This window comes from Sapajus apella, unplaced genomic scaffold (genome assembly GCF_009761245.1).
Source record: "Sapajus apella isolate SASKATOON/1434 unplaced genomic scaffold, GSC_monkey_1.0 scaffold18, whole genome shotgun sequence".
In the NCBI taxonomy this organism is placed as follows: domain Eukaryota; kingdom Metazoa; phylum Chordata; class Mammalia; order Primates; family Cebidae; genus Sapajus; species Sapajus apella.
The window spans coordinates 7,984,759-7,999,303 of NW_022436958.1; the positions used below are offsets into that span (position 1 = coordinate 7,984,759).

General features: G+C 37.2%; 1 protein-coding gene across 16 annotated transcripts in view; it reads right to left on the reverse strand.

The window, feature by feature from the left end:
* GTDC1 (glycosyltransferase like domain containing 1) overlaps positions 1-14,545 on the reverse strand; it is a 419,157-nt gene that overhangs the window by 40,267 nt on the left and 364,345 nt on the right. For all 16 annotated transcript variants that reach the window (XR_004271224.1, XR_004271219.1, XR_004271222.1 and 13 more), the window contains one exon: positions 11,674-11,783. Coding sequence is in view for 7 of the 16 variants with exons in the window: in XM_032286219.1 (XP_032142110.1) it covers positions 11,674-11,783 (110 nt within the window). In the remaining 9 variants the exon portion in view is untranslated. The remainder of the gene's footprint in view (positions 1-11,673; positions 11,784-14,545) is intronic.

Below are 14,545 nucleotides of genomic sequence, written 5' to 3' on the forward strand. Positions count from 1 at the left end.
TGATCATGGAGGAATGTCACAGAGTTCAAGGAAACGTATACGAAGGAACTAGCACAACGTGTGGCACATACTCAGCATTCAATAAACAGCAACTCTACAGTATGTAAAATACATTAATCTCAGAAGTTTTGTCATTACCATGATAATTATTGTACGACTAAATATCTTTTACTTACTTTAAAAATAGATAAAAATGAACTGCATTTGCTTTTTCAGATCATGTAAAATTAAAACCAAAGCAGCAATACTTTGATAATATAAAATATTTTTTTGTAAAGTTAAAATCTAAATAAATATATCAAAATGGATATATGTTATATATTCACAAATCAGTAATATTTCTATAATGTTCCAAAAAAAGCCTATTCCATTTAATTAAACATGTACAACAGTATACCTACTATGTGCAGTGTGTTACATTATGGTGTTTTTTACTACTGTGGCTAATGGTTGTGAAATCAATTTACAGCAGCATAAAAAGAAATTAAATCGGAAAAGAAAGAAAACAGTGCACCAAATATAATAAGAATATGTATTATAAAAGCTTTGTTTCAATTACAAATATATCTACATTAATAGGTATATTGAGCCACAATGTAAATATCTACCTCGACGTGGATCGTGGTCTAAAGTTTGAAAACACAGCTGTACTAGGATCTTTGGGTCATATGAGGTTGTGTCAGATACAACTGCCATTATTTTCAAGAACCTTCTATTATTTAAATATGTATGATAAGTACATTGCAAAATGCAAACCAAATCCCACGGATATTCATGTGCTTGAGAGGCTCGGGAAAGTGGGTGAGATGACTCTTGGAAGATGGGTTGAGCTTTGATAAGTGAAGGAGGAGGGAGGGGCACTGGGTAGTGACATGTGAGCTATCTTCAGGAAACACTGACTAATCTAGGCTACAGTCCAGAATACACACATTTAAGGACTGAAGTAAGGCTAGGAAGGTAGCTGAAACCATACCAGGAAAGCCAGAACAATGAGGCTTAAGATCAGAAGAGAAGGTGAGACACACAGGCTCATCTTTTGCAGGTTTTGTTAGCAAAAGCTTACAAGATGAAAATAGTAGGCAACAAAGACCTAAAGATAAACTCAACAACTAAGAAAAAAAGCTCCCATAGGAAACTTGGAAGTGAAGAAAGAGTGAGAGGCAATGACAGGATCAAAACTTACACCAGGGTAGCTGGAATCATTGTGACTGGCAGCACAGGCAGACACCAGAATCGTGAGGAATAAACGTTGTTTTGAATATACTTTTGTAACAAACCTGCACATGTAACCCCCTTAACCTACAATAAAAGTGGGAAAAAATACAACTAGAAAACAAAGTACATTGAAAAAGCGTAATTATTATGCTTAGGGTTCTCATAATAACATAATAAACATTTCAGAAAGTATCACTATGTAAAGTACCCTTGGGGTGGGAATTTTAAGTCTGCATTTTAAAAGCTGAGAAACTCTAACTTCCAAAGTCCCTTCTAGTTCGAACTTCTTTGGAATGACTTTATTTTACAGATGAGTAAAGTAAGGCTGAAAGAGGTGACATGGCTAATCAGCGGCAGAGCTGGAACTAGACCCTGAGCCTTATAAATTCCAGGACAGTGTTCACTTCAAGGCAGCATATATCTGATGGTTTCCATTTCACAAATGTAACAATTTAGCCAAGGACAGATATAGCTGGAAAAACTCACTAGTTGGATCCAGATATTTATATTCATTCCCTGTTGTGCTGTTTTCTGTCAGTGACTCCTGTTTTGATAGGCATTGCAGGAAACAGGAATATTAAAACAGGCAGGCCTTCCACCATAGTTTTTTATTGGGGAAATATTTTGACCATACCACACTCCAAATCATGACCATATACAACTATATAAACTCAAAACCAAGTATAGCAACTATATCCTAAGATCTCCCATCAACCCTATATCATATATACATTTACAGGCTTTCAAAATTATGTTTCCAATTTCCTATTTGTCTATTAATGTCGATCTTTTCCATAATTATTTTCCTGTGTCTTTCCCAAGTGCACATTTCTCAAACTTTGAAGACAGCTTCAAATGACAGAGCATTTTTCCTCAATGAAGTTTTCATACTTATAATTTTTGAGAACAATTTTTTGAGAGATGTTTTGGGAGCTGTATTCCAGAACACATTATCTTCATGGTCTTCCCTCGTAGGATGGATAAATGATCTTGCCTTAAGAGTTGCAATGAATCTTCTGGTTTCATAGAAAAAATTATTCCACTTACAGAAGCTGCAGGAATAGACTTTAAGCCCAGGGATGGCATGACTGGGAGTGATCCTAGAGAAAATACTGGTTCTCACAGTACACAATGAGGAATGAGAGTGAGTTACTTGCAGTTACTTGCAACTGGTGAATGGTCTGAGCATTTGGGAGGGAAGGGTATCAGCCTAGTTAATAAGCCTTTCCTGAGAAAGGAAAAGACAGTTTCACAGGTACTGAATGGGAACTTCATCCTTGTTAGGGTATCAATAAAAGCTTGGCCAGGGTGGCTTGATTTTCCCACCAGGAGTGCTGCAGACTTCTCTGCTGTGGGGCTGTTTCAGAGGTTCTACTCTTCACCTACAAAGTGCCTTCCAGTCAGTTATACCATGGCACTATTATGGCAGCCAAGTGACAAGTGACTACAGTGCAGCATGATATACGTGCTTTGCAACTGATGGAATAAGCACAGATGCTATGAAGTAATAGGAAAGAAAGAGAAAAAGAAGGTATTATACAGTTGGGATTTTGCCACTTGGAGAAAGGGTTTGAGTGTGTCTACATGGGGAAGAAGAGAGGAATTTAAGCAACAAGTAACACAAGACATGGAGGTGGGTAAGGGCACAGATGTATTCAGGAAATGGCAAAGATAACTGGAATTCATGAGGAACTAGGCCAGGGCAAGATTTTGAAGAACCTCCCCTGTAAAGGAAATTACATTCATCCTGCAGAAAATCTGAGACAAATACTTACTATTGTTATACTACTATGATTCTCTTCTTGGATGATCTGGGTTTAGAAAGAACACTGATAATAGCAAGTGGATGAATTCAATGTCCAAGTATCTAGAGTCTGGGAGAGTAATCTGAAGCCTTTGTAGGAGTCAAGGACCCAACTGGAAAAGAGGTAACAGAATCAGAATGAGGCATGGGATCAAGAAAGAATAGGATCTTAGTCACCTGTTCACTGTGGGAGAGTAGAGAAGAGAATGAGGCAAGAACAACTTGTCATCTGTTTTTTAATTTCTTGGAATTATTTCCACGGTAAAATGACTGAGTCAAACAAAGGGTAGAGTAATATAGCTCAGGAAAAATAATTTACATCACCATCATCATACATGCAGAGATTGCCGCATAAGTGGGCTAAGTCTTAGTTACGAGTCTTTACTTTTATGTTTTTGTTCAATGCAACTGCTCCTGATAATTTTTTTGTACTTAGATGTATTTCATTACTGGTACAATTTGAGCGTTTTCCCCCCTAAAATTCTATTTAGTATTATTTCTTCTGATATTATTATCGCTTGTGTTTATTAGCTGTGTGATCTCAGGCAAGTTACTTAACTAAAGCCTTAGTGTCCTCATCTATACATAGGGGAAAGTAATTATCCCTATTGAGGGGACTGTTGTGATACAAAATGAGATATCAGAGTAAAAGCCTAGCTCTGACTTGGCACAGAGTAGGAATTCAGTAGATTGCTGTACTTATAATGATGTGTTGATGCTATTGCAAACCTTTATTTATAATATATAGAGTATATGCTTCATTTCATATATGTTCATATAAGAAATATAGCATATATTCTCTATATTTACATATATTTAGAATACATGTAAATGTATAATTTGTTGTTTTATAACATAAATGTTATTTATTTTATTCAATTAGCTGATTTCACTAAGAAAAAATACTCTGTTTTTGAGCTGGGATAAGTGTATTAGTAAATTCTGTTATCCTAAGTTTGTCGAACATTAAATGTATATACAAGTTGTATTTCTGCTTCTCCATTTCTGCCTTTCTTTTTTTTTTTTTTTTTTTTGTACTTTCATGTTTTAAATCTGTATGATGCTTTTTTTTGGAGACGGAGTTTCGCTCTTGTTACCCAGGCTGGAGTGCAATGGCGCGATCTCGGCTTACCGCAACCTCCGCCTCCCGGGTTCAAGCAATTCTCCTGCCTCAGCCTCCTGAGTAGCTGGGACTACAGGCACACGCCACCATGCCCAGCTAATTTTTTGTAGTTTTAGTAGAGACGGGGTTTCACCATGTTGACCAGGATGGTCTCGATCTCTTGACCTCGTGATCCACCCGCCTCGGCCACTTTTAAAAGTTCGCACTTCATACATGTTCTGAATCTGGTGGCACATGTTTTCCTTCATGATTCCTTTGATAGTTTGCCCTTTCATTTATTTATTTTGTTTGGATTTTAGAACCACTTTGTAAGGATATGTAACATTCTAATTAGAACCTTGTTAAATTCATAAATTATATTAAGGGATACCTTCAGTTCTATTTAGCATGTACTCTTTTTCTGTGAGGAGCTTATATGCCTACATTTAATTGAATCTTCCTTACTTTTCCCATTATGGTTTGTTGTTTTATTTCAGCAAAGGACTGGGAGACAGAAGACTTCAGATTGAATTTCACATTTTTGAAAACTGACTTTTTCAGTCATGTTCTCATGAAACAAAATATGTGTCCATTCAAAGAAGCATGTGAAGGTGGCTCTGCTTCAAATCCATGCTACTAAAATGGAGCTAATAAGCGCCATTTCCTCAGCTGTACTTGTTAAATCACTTGTATGCTACACGGTTTGCTCATAAACAATGTGAAATAATGTTTTCAAAATTATTAAAATGTTATAAACAAGAGTGTGATATAATAAAATGTAATTATATAAACATTTTTGTTTTCTAATGAGACAGTAAGATCCCAGAGAGGAGGAACCTGTCTTCATCTCTTGGTATCCACAATACTTTACGTGGTGCTAGACCATAAAAGGAACTCAGCAAGTAATTCTATGTTAAGGAATGAATAATGATAAAAAAATCATAAAGAAAAGGAATAGGTTTAGGGAATGGTATGAATTGGAGAAAAATGAGTTTATTCAATCTTACTACTACATTTACTTCATCTCAATATTTTTTTTTTGTTTGAGACAACAAGGTCTCTGCCACTGTGCCTGGCCTAATCTTCTTATAATCTTCTTATAATTCAATATTTATCAATATGTTAGTAGCTTTCCTTTTGCTAGGCTCTCCTTGTGACAAAATTTTAAACCTTTGTATTAGTGTGATGTATGTTATTTGTGTCTTAGAATCTTTCCAGTGTTTCCCTCTTAGTATAGCTGCTCTGCTGAAAATGAGACAGGAGCTGGGACCTGAGCGAAGGAGAAGATGGAAGTGGCGGGGAATGTTATATAATTAACCAGCATTTCACTCCAGAGCCAAGAACCAGAAATATGCCAAGATCACAGTAATAACCATTGTCATATCAAATACCAACCAGAAGCTTTCCATATACTGTTCTTAACCTTAAAGGTGAAACAGAAAGACTTCTGCCCGCCAAAACTATAGTTCAGGTTTTTGGTTTCCTTGTAAGCTTTCTGGCTGCCTTAATGTCTAAATCTAAAACTCCCTCTCCCACCATGTCTGCAGCATGGAAAGAAGAGCCTCGTTTAAGGTTTTGGCAGTTCACAGAAATGAATATTTTGTTTAGAATTACCATTTGTGGGAAATTATTAAGTATACAAACACATTCCACTGATTTGATATCTTAAGCATTTTGTTCTTTTTTTTGAAATCATCTCAAGGGCTAACAATGTGACCTTATCATGAGAACTGGCCAAAACTCAAATATTTGCATTGAGGAGCTTCTAGGCTTTTTGGTTCATTTGTAATATGGATTCTGATGCAGATGCTTTATGTAGCAAAATGATCTTTCCAATTTTCTGAATAAAAATAAAATGATCTTTTGAGGTACAGCATCATTCATGTCTCTTTTGGATCCAAGATGCATTAAAAACTCATTCCATGTACAAACTCTGGAGGCAAGTCCATGAGTCTTCTAATAAAATCTGCATAGTAGTTTACAATGTGCAAATTATCTAATTGTGCTGAAATCCTCATTATAACTCACTGAAGTTGACAGGGCAGGTGAGTTTATTATTATTTCCCTTTCCCATCTCCTCCTTTTTATTGCACAGATGGATTAACATGGGTTAACTTAGAAGTTTTGGCCGGGCACAGTGGCTAATGCCTGCAATCCCAGCCCTTTGGGAGGCCAAGGCAGGTGAATCATGAGGTCAAGAGATCGAGATCATCCTGGCCAACACAGTGAAACCCCCTGCCTACGAAAAATACAAAAATCACCTTGGCATGGTGGTGCATGCTTGTAATCCCAGCTACTCAGGAGGCTGAGGCAAGAGAATCACTTGAACCCGGGAGGTGGAGGTTGCAGTTAGCTGAGGTCGCGCTGCTGCACTCCAACCTAGTGGCAGGGTAAGACTCTGACTCAAAAAAAAAAAAAAAAAAAAAAGAGAAAAAAAAAAAAAAAAAAAGGAAAGCTTCAAGAGACCCAGTTCCAAGCCTGGTTTGCTGAGTTGAATTCCCACAAATCAGAGTTTCTCAATCGAGGCACTACTGACATTTTAGGTTGGATAGTTGTTTGCCATGGAGGCTGTCCTGTGTACTACAAGATATTTAGCAGCATCCCTGGCCTCTACCTACTAGACGTCAGGAGCACCACCCCACTGTGCAACAGTTGTGACACCCAAAAATATCTCTAAACATTGCCAAATGTCCCTGGAAGTGGAGGTGGGAATCTCTGGTTGAAAACCACTGAAAGCTTTTCAAAATGCCAAGTCACCTGCAAGTGATAAGTAACTCAATTTCTACAGAGACTACCTCCACTTTGTATCTGCTGTGCTTTTCAGGACATAGTTGCCAGATGTGTCTTCAGATACCAACTGGGTTGTTTCCAGCAAGAAGATTACAGGCAATGCAATAGTTGTCCCTTATCCACAGGGGATGAATTGCAAGGCAGGCCCTATTGCATGTCTAAAACTGCAAGTGGTACTGGACCTTATGTATACTATGTTTTTTATTTTCCTATATATTTCACAACAGTGGGCAGGAATTTCTTGCCGTTATCAACTCCTGCTTTTTTACCTGTAAAACAGGGATGATTTTGTGAATTTCCCTGTAAAGCACAGGCTGAGCATTTGCCTTTGAGGTAGACTGGTTGGGTGGTTTCAGGTGAGTGACTTAACCTCCCTGTGCCTTACGTTTTTCACCTGTAAATGGTAATTCCAACAGTGCCTAATTCACAGGACTATTGTGAAGACTACATAAGGTAATGTGTAAAGGCTCAGAACAGTGTCTGGCACATGCTAAGTGCTCCAAAAATGTTAGCTCCAGAATTTTGAAGGATGTCAGTTCTGGTAAGTGATGAACAAAGCACTGAAGTGGGACTACCAGTTTCAAATGTCACAGAACATGTCTACTTCATTCACCACTGCATCCTAAATGTCTAGTACGGTGCCTGGGACAAAGAATGCATTTTAAAAACATTCATTGAAAAAATACAGCAACGACCAGGGCTGAGGAAAACTGACTCCCAGGTTCTGCTCTGAACCTTGCTACTATCTACTGTGCATCTCACCCACTGCACCCAGCAGTGAGGTTTGGGAAAGCTGCTAATTCTAGATCTCTCTCATCTCCTATAAAATGAAGGGATGATGCATAAAAGCTATAAACCGTAGTGCTCTAAATTATAACCGACACGCTTAATTCTACTATACTTTTTAGGAAAAGGATTACAAAAACTTTGTAACAACATAATTTTTGCTTGAAAACAACAGTATAGAGATGCTACAAAGTTGTTGAATTATAGATTTCAAAAGAAATTTAGTGTTGATTGCTTCATCAAAAAGGGCAGTAAAACTTGGCACTAATGCCATCACTCAGTGGTGTGCTACTTTTCCCCCAAGAGCTCTGTAGAGAGGGAAGGAAAATGAAGCTGAAGACAGAGAAATCAGTGGTCCTGCTGTCAATATTAAGCCTTTCTTGGTTTTCCAATCCTTCTGGCTTGTATGTGAAAGGGAAAAGCTTGACTCACTTACAGGCAATGGAATCAAAGTGACTTAAGCTTTCAGAGTCTGTTTCTCTACCTATAAAATGGGATAGGATAACACCTACCCTCAATGAGAGTATCATGAGCATTACATGAAATAACTAGGCAAATGATCAAGAAAGAATACTTTCAATTAACTGAAGTTATTAATAGTATAATAATAATTGCAATTATTTACAACAGAACCATATCCCTACTAATAGCACTGAGAGTAATTCTTTGGCTGGGTATCACATAGCATATAAATTGTATTTTTTTTCGAGACGGAGTTTCTGTTGTCCAGGCTGGAGTACAGATTGCAGTGGCGCGATCTTGGCTCACTGCAACCTCCACCTCCCAAGTTCAACTGATTCACTAGCCTCAGCCTTCCCAGTAGCTGGGATTACATACGTGTGTCCCCATGCCCAACCAATTTTTGTGTTTTTAGTAGAGACAGGGATTCACCATGTTGGCCAGGCTGGCCTCAAACTCCTGACCTCAGTTGATCCACCTGCCTCAGCCTCCCAAGGTGCCAGGATTACAGGTGTGAGCCACTGTGCCTGGCTAGAAATGCTAATGTAGTATGCAAAGAGACATCAGACAAAGAAATGCACGCCAGCTAGGTAATCCTTTTTGTGGAAGAGCTAGATAAGAGATTAGGAGTGCTGAATGGTGAGTTGGGGAAAAATTAATGTTTAAAGTTAGAGAAACAGTTGGGTCAGAAAAAAAGAACATGAAAAAGCAGAATAGCAGAGTGGTTAAAGCACTGCCTAGGTGAGTCATCTATTTGTTTCTCCAGGTGGGAAAAAATGGAGATAGTAATACTGAACAGGATTGTTACAAAGGGTTAAAGAGTTAATATTCGTGAATGGCTTAGAACCACACCTGGAATATAGTAAATGCTATCTAAGAATCTGTTACATAGATTAGAGGAGTGATGATCATGGCTGAAGTGACAGAGAATGGCCTGTTAGGAAGCCTTTGTGGTAGAGACCAGCAAAGTGGCATTCTAAGGGCACAACCTGGAAGCTACCAGCTCTTTCTTCCACTCCACACCCGGGCTCCTCCTCTGGGCAAGGTGAAGTGGCATGGCCATCAAGAGTCAATTCACATTTGAGATGACAGAGATGGACCAGTGGCTGAGGCAGAAAAAAACCTCTGTTGACACTAGGGGTAACAGAAGTACGTGTATAGACAATATGCTATCCCTTCCTTTGGGCTCCCACAGTACTCCCTATGTATTTCACAGCATCCCAGTTAGACAGAGATCCCTGAGGGGGAAACCGAGTGCTGTTCACTGTGAAATGCTCCCTCCACAGTGCTCAGTAAGTATGTGTGGAAGTGAAGCCAAAGTGAGAAGTAATTACTGAGCCACTAAGCACTTGGACCCCTAACTGCTCCACACCCTATTTTCAACCCTCTATATTGCTCTAAATAGCTCACGGTCAATGTGTGGGAGAGGAGAGCTGTAATCCCAAAACTCAGCCTTCTTAGTAAAAATCGAGTCTTCTTTGTAGTGGTGGCCTGAAAGTACCAGGTGGTAAAATCGGCTAAGATGCCTTCTGATGGGGGGAATTTCCTCCAGCCTCTTTTTTCAGGCCATCCACAAATACCTCAAAGCTAGCAGAAACAAAACTGAACATAGGAGCTTTGCAAGTGAGCTGATCTTTTCTTCTTTCTCTATGGCCATCTATCAAATTCTCTTGTGCTTTCCTTGAGAACATCCTTCTCATACAGCCCTCTCTCTAACCTCTCTGCTTAGCACCTTACAGGATCACACTGGGATTACCACCTTAGGGCCCTACTGTGGTTCTGTCTACATTTCATTGCAAGACACCGCTTCCTAAAATACAGGTTTCATATTTCTTCCCTGTTCAAGATCTAGGCTCCTTATTCCTTACCTTTACCTAATCTACTTTGGTTATCAAGCTCCTCCATATTTGGGCCCTACCCTGCTTACGTGATGCACATATCGACTTACTAAGGCCTGCATGTAGAATATCCTGTTCTGTTTAATGACCTCACAGCACTCATCATTGTAGTTTTTCTCTCATTTAATCACATTTCCTAAAATGTTGGCTTCTTGTGCTTTGCCCATGTTGTTTCCCTTTTTGGAATAACTTAATCCTTCTTTTCTAGCTATTCAAGTACCAGCCCTTCAATTAACACTCGAAATCACCTGTGTGCCTTAGATAATATATAATTGTATTATCTTGTATTTCTATTACCTTGTGTTTCACTCTCTGTTGCCTATGTGTAGGCACAGTTGTTCCCTCCTCAAAAAAAAATTATAAATTCTTGAGAGCAGGGAGTTTACATTATTTTTGCTTGTTTGTCCAATAAATAACACTGAGCTTCACTGCTGTGTCAGGCACTGCACTAGGCTTTGGGGTACAATGATGAACATGACAGATACAGTCCCTGTCCTCACAGCATTTACATTCCAGTGTGTATGGGCATATGTGTGAAAGATATGAAAAGATTTACACATGCATAATTCAAAACTGAAGCACCATGAAGACAAAGTATGGGGTGCTGAGAAATTATGACAAAGCTTCATATTGAAAGAAAATCTCCCTGAGCTGAGATCAAAAGGATAAAACAGAAATAAACAGGCAAACATCCAAAGGTCTCAAGAAGCCTGGAGTCTTAGGGGAACTGAGAAAAGGTCAGTATCCACAGCTGCCGAGGGCAGAAGATGAGCCATATGGGACAAGGCTACTGACGTGCAGGCTGGGTGTAGTTCCCGACACTGTACTAGAATCAAGAGGCACTTGTGAAGTGAAAGTAAACTTTAGGTGTTCCTTAGGAGTCATAATGCACGATGGCAAAGGTTATTTCTGAAATATTGTTCCTGTACATTTGATTTTCAAACAATGCTGAATATCCAAAGCTTAAAAAACATGAATACTTGTATACTTGTGTGCTTATGAATCCTCATTTCCCTGACCCAAATGTGACCAGTGAGGATGCAGGGCGAAGGAAATGGCCCTTTGAAAGGGCTCCATGTGACATTAATAAAGAGAGGATCTGCTGCTATCAGCTTCTGATTTTTGTCTTTCTCAAGTTCAATAAACAAGACATGGACCAATGACAACTATGACATGGACTGTGGTCCATTCCACATTACAAGTTAGATGCCAAAATGCTTTGCACAGGCCACCAAACAGATGGTAACGTATTTCAGCCAATACCGATGTGCGCAGGATTCAAACCAGTGACCCCAGAGGTGAGAGGTTGTATATCCAATTACAAATTCCCACTTTCCTTAAGTGTTAAGATGCCTAAAGCAATATATTTTATTTACATCAAGATGCACTGTATAAACTATATTTGATCAAAGAGATGACTTCACGTCCTCAACTTAAATCAAAGAATGCTTACTTAAGTATTTTTTTAATTGAATCAGACTTTAATGCCATCGTATAATCTTTTGGTTAACAGTGCTCATCTTGATTATTCTAACAAAGGGAAACATGGAAATTAATACTTACGTTGTAGAGCTTATGTCATCTATAAAAATTCACATTAGAAAATTCAACAGAGGTACCTGGGACATCTGTGAAGGTTTCTCCAAGGATTGAGACACGGAAATTGAGTCCTAAGTCCTTAAGATGCATTAATACCTTAAAAAAGCTTTCTGGATCTTTATCATGCTCCCTGAAAATAAACACACAAAATATAACTTGTGTTACCTTAGGGCATGTGTTAGGAAAAGTGATTTCACATCTTACAGTTTCATTTTTTTTCATGGTCTATTGCTGGTTGGGGAGCCTATGGTATCCAAGCAGAGATTTCTTCCTATAACCTCACACTGTAACATCAGCAGAGTTTTCATGTCCACAAACTTGTCTCTTATGATCAGAACCTACTCCTATTGACGTTTTAAGGCTCTGCAGCCTTAAAGGAGAAAGTCTGCCTTTTCACATCTTAAGGCTAGACTATAGAAAGCATAGTGTATTTTGCTTTTCCCTAAAATGGTTAATTTTCTACTTAACAGAGGATAAAAATAAACTTTTTTTTTTTAAATTTAAGAAAAGACCAATCTTCAAAGGCTGACTCTCTACTGATCATGAGAATGTACCAAAGATGCCTTTTCATTTCCATAGGTCTGAATACCTTCCTCTCACATTTACTGAGCTCCTTTGTGCCTACAAGGAACACACAATTTAGGGAGATTAGAGACCCTCTCACTAATCTCTCATTTTAAATAATTGAATGGAGAATTATAAATACATCAAAAGGGGGTAGGTCTGGGTCTATGTCCGCTGGGTATTAACTTAGGAGTGGAGTTACGCAACATATAAAAGAATAGTAATAAAGATAATTCTTTCATTTAGTAGAGGCTTTGGAACACATGGATTATTTTTGTTTGTTTAGCTTGTCAGTCTTCTTTGTAAATGACAGAATGAGAGGCTAAAGGACATTAAAGTTTTTTAAAATTCTACAATTCAACAAATCACATAAAAATAAAATGAGTTTTTTTTTTTAACATCCTAAGGTGTGAATATTTCAGTATTTCTTGCATTTAATTACACTGTTTTAAATTATCTTATTTCAGACAGATGTGGACCAGATGTCTTCAAAATATTTGGTTTTTATTTGTAATCCAGAATTTTAACTTCTTTTTTACATTATGGAAAAATATTATATATCAGCAATTGAATTCCTCATTTACTAATTATGTAAAATAAATCTGTAAATTGATCAAACTGCTATATGGAATATGAAAATTACATCATTCAGAAAATCTCATAAAAAATGACATCTGCAACCCTAAATGTGTTAATTCACAATTCAGTCAATATTTTCAGTATCATGAATTAAAACAAATGTATCTTCTAATTAACATTTTAAAACAGCATTTATAATCTTATGAAATTGGTAAGATCTTATAGAATTAGAGTTCTATAACCATTTCTTTTAAGCTCTATATGTCTCAGTTTGATTTAGTTCAAATAATAAAGAATGCAAAGACAAAATGTTCATTGCTTTTTAAGATGATGCGCAATACATACACGTAACATTGGGAAGTTTCTGGATAGTTCTCATATGTACTACTGCTATGGGAAAGAACAAAGACTCAAAACAATTTGAAAGTAAAGAATATGCCATATGCCATCTTTAACCACATCAATCAAATAGCTGCCACCTAATCTATAAAATGTCCTTTTAGTCTGATTCTCTAGGAAATACTTAGATGAAAAGATTAGAAATAATATAACATAATACATCTTAAAGAGGGAGTAACACCATAGGGAAATGTAGCCATTGAGTTCTCTAATTTTTTCATATTGAGTTCAAAAATTTTGGCTATGGATACCTAAGAGACCATATATTCTAACTATTTCTCTTTTTTTTGGTATTAAAGTAAAAGTAGATGAGGTTTGGAGTTGGGAGTAGGTTTAATCGGGTAGAGCTGTAGTTCTTAAAAGATTCCAATGTGAATATTTTCAAAGCAGCTGGCTTTACAAACCTCTATTTTCAGTGTTTTTATACAAGATAAATGCATTACAATCCTGCTGTATTCTTTAGCTATTTCCTATAGGTGGACAAAAGCTTTCATATTCAATAGTTACTTTGCATAAGAACACAAAAGAGATTTGTGTGAATCCCCTCTTTTTGTTTAAACCATAATATACAGCCAAATGTAAGGTGAGATTTTTCTTTCCCAAAGTTATCTCTCAGAAAAAGAGGCATTTTATATTAAAGTCCTTATAAAGTCATCTCATAATACCAGGCACTCTCTCAATTACTTTATTTTAAACAAAGTACTGTTTAGGGAACATGGATTAGCCCGAAACAACTGATGAGTTTTGGATGGTTTTAGCAATTATTCTTTTGATGGGACTGGTAAAAACAGAAGCAAAGGAATTTAATATTGAGTTGGTAATTATTTTGAGAGACATGACCTAACAATTCTAAGTGCTGGATATTGTTGAAAACAAGTATTTTAAAGGTCACTAAGAAAAGTAATAGAGTTAAGTGGTTACTGGAGATAAGTAGCAAGTGGGGCTTTTTTTCTTTCTTTTTTTATAATTGGGGAAAAATTTTCCATCATACACAGTTTCATAAAGTCCCGCACCCCAAACTACTCAGACTTAATTCCAGATGACAGGTGGTGAAAACAGGCCAGCTGCCTGAAGAGGTGCCACCATTATAAAGTCAAGAATGCATGGAAGGGGGATCAAAACTGCTTCGTGAAATGTAAGGGTGGGAAGAGAGCAATACTGCTAAAAATTATTACTTATAGTATGCATTTTAAAGTATTTTATGTCTAAATTACATATTAGAAATATACAAGTTTATTTCATCTATGTCATGCAAACTTTAATATAATCAATTTAGTTGAAAAAATTTTGGGGTTTTCTTTTTAGAAAAATGGGAAATCGCCTAACTTCCAATTATTAAAGATGTGTATA